This window comes from Pyxicephalus adspersus, chromosome 3, assembly GCF_032062135.1.
Source record: "Pyxicephalus adspersus chromosome 3, UCB_Pads_2.0, whole genome shotgun sequence".
Taxonomy (NCBI): domain Eukaryota; kingdom Metazoa; phylum Chordata; class Amphibia; order Anura; family Pyxicephalidae; genus Pyxicephalus; species Pyxicephalus adspersus.
The window spans coordinates 93475197-93479390 of record NC_092860.1 but is presented as its reverse complement, the minus strand read 5'-3'; the positions used below and the strand labels follow the sequence as shown (position 1 = coordinate 93479390).

General features: G+C 31.6%; 1 protein-coding gene across 1 annotated transcript in view; it reads left to right on the top strand.

Annotated features, from left to right (window-relative positions):
- The window catches only part of ENPEP (glutamyl aminopeptidase), a gene marked incomplete in the record, with an annotated part of 29088 nt that extends 25281 nt beyond the window's left edge, over positions 1-3807 (top strand). Inside the window, 3 exon segments of the mRNA XM_072405699.1 lie at positions 1-101; positions 727-808; positions 1600-3807. Of these exon segments, the coding sequence (XP_072261800.1) occupies positions 1-101; positions 727-808; positions 1600-1746 (330 nt within the window).
- Between the last annotated feature and the right edge of the window lie 387 nt (positions 3808-4194).

Below are 4194 nucleotides of genomic sequence, written 5' to 3'. Positions count from 1 at the left end.
GATGCACTGAATGTGATATATTACATATCAGTATACAGTAAGCTTGGAAAACAAATGGCATGGGACTGGGTACGGATAAACTGGGACTATCTGGTGAACAGGTAATATAGTTTCCATTTAAATTTTCCTTTTTATATTAATTAATGTAAGTTCATGAAATTATCTAACTTGGCTGTTTTTTGTGGGTAATCAACCGTGGTAATCTATCCTGCTATGGGACTGAAATCCTTATTCTAGCAGGGGAATTTACCTAAGTGGCTTATTTATGGGAGAGACAGATGTACAAGAATAGCTTTGCCATGATGCCAATATTTTTTGTGGGCATAGGAAATGAGGATATGTCCACTCAATGCCAAAACCTCTTTTTCTTTTCTTATTGTGTTTTTTACAGTCTTTTTTGCTAACGAGATCTCCCAGATCTCAATTCACAAACATATAAAAAACATGGCTTTCCCTAACAGAGGCATTTACTAACCTGGTCTGGTGGCTGGCGCACATGTTAATGTTCCTAAAGCTGCAGATTGTGGACTAGAAATCATCATCCTTGACATTACAGAGCCTTTAGCCCTGTGTTAGGAATGGCCGTTTAGTTTCCATCCTAGTTCATCAAACCTGTGGTGGCACATGGCATCACTAATCTGTACATAAATTGTGCATTGATTTACAGCTTAATAAATGTGTGCACTTTGAATTGTCTAAAAACACAAACTTTGTATTTACCTACAGATATACAATCAATGATCGAAACCTTGGGCGTATAGTTACAAGAATCTCTGGTACATTTAATACAGAGACTCAACTGTGGCAAGTAAGTTTTCTTTTGTATAAATACCTAAGATATATAAGATCTAAATGCTGAAATGCTGAAAATCACTGTTTTGTCATTAGTTTTTAAAACTATTTGATATATAAGAAAGAGATTGCTATCTTTTTGTATTTTCACACTACTAGAATATAAAGGAGAGAAGTCAAAATATTGTTTTCAATCCCCAGTAGTAAAATGTGCACTGAGTGGATTTGCATTTACACATGTCTTAAGTCATATTATTACTTTAAATGTAAAAAGTAAACATACATAAGTTATAAATGTTGTTTTTGTTATTCTTTATTTACAACAATTATCAGTTATACAGCATGGAAACATAGATAATGGAGTGTGTATAAAAGAGAGGATAAGTAAGATTAAATTGAAGTAAAGCATTAACATTTACACAACTTTCAGTGGTGAAAATTAGCTTTGAAATTATCTGTTGTTCTAAAATGTGTCCAAGTAGTCTGGATCCTATGTAAAAGTTTGAGGGTACAACCAATTAGTGATCATCTAGTAGGTGCAATGCTGGATTCAGAGTTGACTACAGAAAGGTTTTAGAGGGTTTTGTTCCATATTGACCCAAAGTTTGGTTTTCTTGATAAGCATGGGCAATAATACTTAACACAACTGCAGATCTCGTTAGATTGAAAATCAGGGACTGACAGTTCTCCCACAGATCCTAAAGACTGGGTTCTTGTTAAGTCAAATAGGCTTTTTACCTTGCCTTTCCATCTAATAAAGATGCTGTAAAAAGCTTGACTGATCCCTGATTTGTGTTTGCTTTATAGATGGAAAATTTCTTTGAGAGATACCCAAATGCAGGGGCCGGAGAGACCCCAAGGAAGCAGGCGCTGGAAACCGTCAAGAACAACATTGAGTGGGTCAAGAACAACAAAAATGGCATCAAAGCCTGGTTGGATAAGAATGTTGTTTAATAAGGACACTATTACTATCAACATTTTAAGACAACTAATAATCAAAACATTGACCAGTGTCATCCATGTTAAAATAAAACAGGTAGAATGTAATTGTTAAATATTTTGGATGGGAAATTTGAAAAAAATATATATTATATTCAAGATCCATTTTATATGTCCCATAACAAGTGAAGAGGGTGTACTGCCTATATGTATATTTGTTATATTCTAAATTGTGCACATTTGTTTTCTAGCCAAAAAGCCATTGTCCCTTTTTTATATTTTGGACAAATGTAAACTATCAACATTTATTTCACCAGTTGGTTTATTTTCTTCTGTAATTCATGTAATTTATTATATATTTGTGAGGATTTTAGTGTTTTAGTATTACACTTCTTACACTAGTAGTATTATACTTTTTTATTTAGTTTTTATTTTATCCCCCTTCTTAATTTTTTATATTGCCTTGAACCTTAAGTTTTTTCTTCTTTTTTTCTTCCAGTTTATTAGTCTTGTTCTAGCCCTGCACTTTTTTTTTATTTTTTATATTTTATTTTTACTTATTAGGTTTTTTTTAGTAGCCAGTTTATGTTTCCTTATTCTAGTCCACATATCCACACATTCCCGGCTCCTGTTTTGTCTTGAGGCCATCTCCAGCCATCCTGACCCAAAAGAACATGCCATTCATGGAAAAAATCATCAAATTTAATGTTTACTTTTGCTTAAGTTTGCTTTTACCTCACTTTTACATTATACCACATTTTTGCAGGTGTATTTTTTACCTTTTTTACTTTTCAATGCAATTTTTAATGTCATATATAGAAAAATTGAAAAAAATTTAGGGCAAACAATGCAATGTGAAAAACAGTTCTTTAGTTGGGTTTTATTTATTGCAGAGAACACATCTAATGTTATGTGGTGTAACTAATATTATGTGATCCTCTGTTGCTATTTTATTATTATTTCAAAAGGACAGACAGCAGCTGTTGTCTCAGCAGTAGACTTTAGTCTAGGGATAGGGTTTTAGCATGTAATTTAAAAATGTAAAACTTCTTGTTCAAAAAAGGTTAGTAGAAAGTGAAAAAAATGTCTACCAATGTAAGAACATATGTCTTCTATGGATTCCACTAGTAAACTAAGGTTAATTAATGTGTAAATGTAGAGAAGAGCATTGTTTCTAAGGAAGGTTTAGCAAACCCCCCTTTCGTGTTTGAAATGTATATAAAAATGTATATATTCTTACAAACACTGACTTTGATTATGCACCTTGTTCAGTTGCAGTTTGAAAGCTGTTAGTGTGAGAGTTACCTTTCTTTTCATTTAAAGTACATCAGACAGTATACGCATTCTTGAAACTGTTGAGTAGGAACCATTAGGTCCAGACTGGTGGTAGTAGCTTTCTTCTTTTGCTGCTTTAGGACTTAGTCCATCTCACAAGGTAAGAGGAGGCCTACAAAAGTGTGATACGGAGTTCCTCAGGTCCAGGAAAGGTGGAATGTCATTGTGAAGTAAGAAGCATATACAAGATATCTTACTGCTAAAATATTAAAATATCATTATGATGTCAGTAATAAGAGTTACATACACTGTAATGAAATTATCTTTTAAAGTATAACAGGTATACATTGAGAAGGTTTTCTTTAAATTCTAAAGAGACAATGGTAATAACTGCCTAGTCAAACCAAAGAGATCAATGTAAAAGATAAATCCAATAATCAGTTATACGCAGTATTTAATTAAATATGACTTCCTAATATTATTCTTCAAAGGCACTAATATTTTTGGTATAATAATGTATAAAATTATAATTTTTTATGAATAGTAATAGTATATTTGTATTGGTATGATCTTTGAAAACTAATAATTCAGAGAGATGAAGCCAAGATATGTTTATTATAAAATTATTAAATATTTCTATACTGGTATTTTCATTGTAAAAATTTAGATTGTACCTAGCAAAAAAAAACTTTTTGATGATGTTATATGTTACTTGTCAAATGTTAATTTGTTGTAATCATTTTGATTAAAAGCATAATGGTATCAAAAGATAACAATTGTTAATAAATTCTGCAAAATGTGTACTGATTTATGTGACTATATGGTGTGTCTTGTATGATACTTTATTAGGTATATATTTAAGTCAGTTGGCTTAGGGGACACTTTCTGTAGAATGCTAATGGAAAGCTCTGAAAATCTTTTATGGAAATCAAAAGTAGGCTGTAGCCTTGTGCATATTTCTTGTAATAAACAAACTATTTTAGTTTCTGCTGAATTGTAGAAAAAAACAGTAATTCTAACAAATGAGTGTGAGCTTTGTATCTGTTTTTTTCCAAGCAATATTTCTAAACGTAATGTTCATTTATGTATGTTTGGCAATACTTTGTGAATTCTAAGTCTGATTTCTATTACTATTTGTTTGCTAGGTGTGGGGATTCTTGGTGGTAGGTAGTGTTTCTAGTTGAAGTC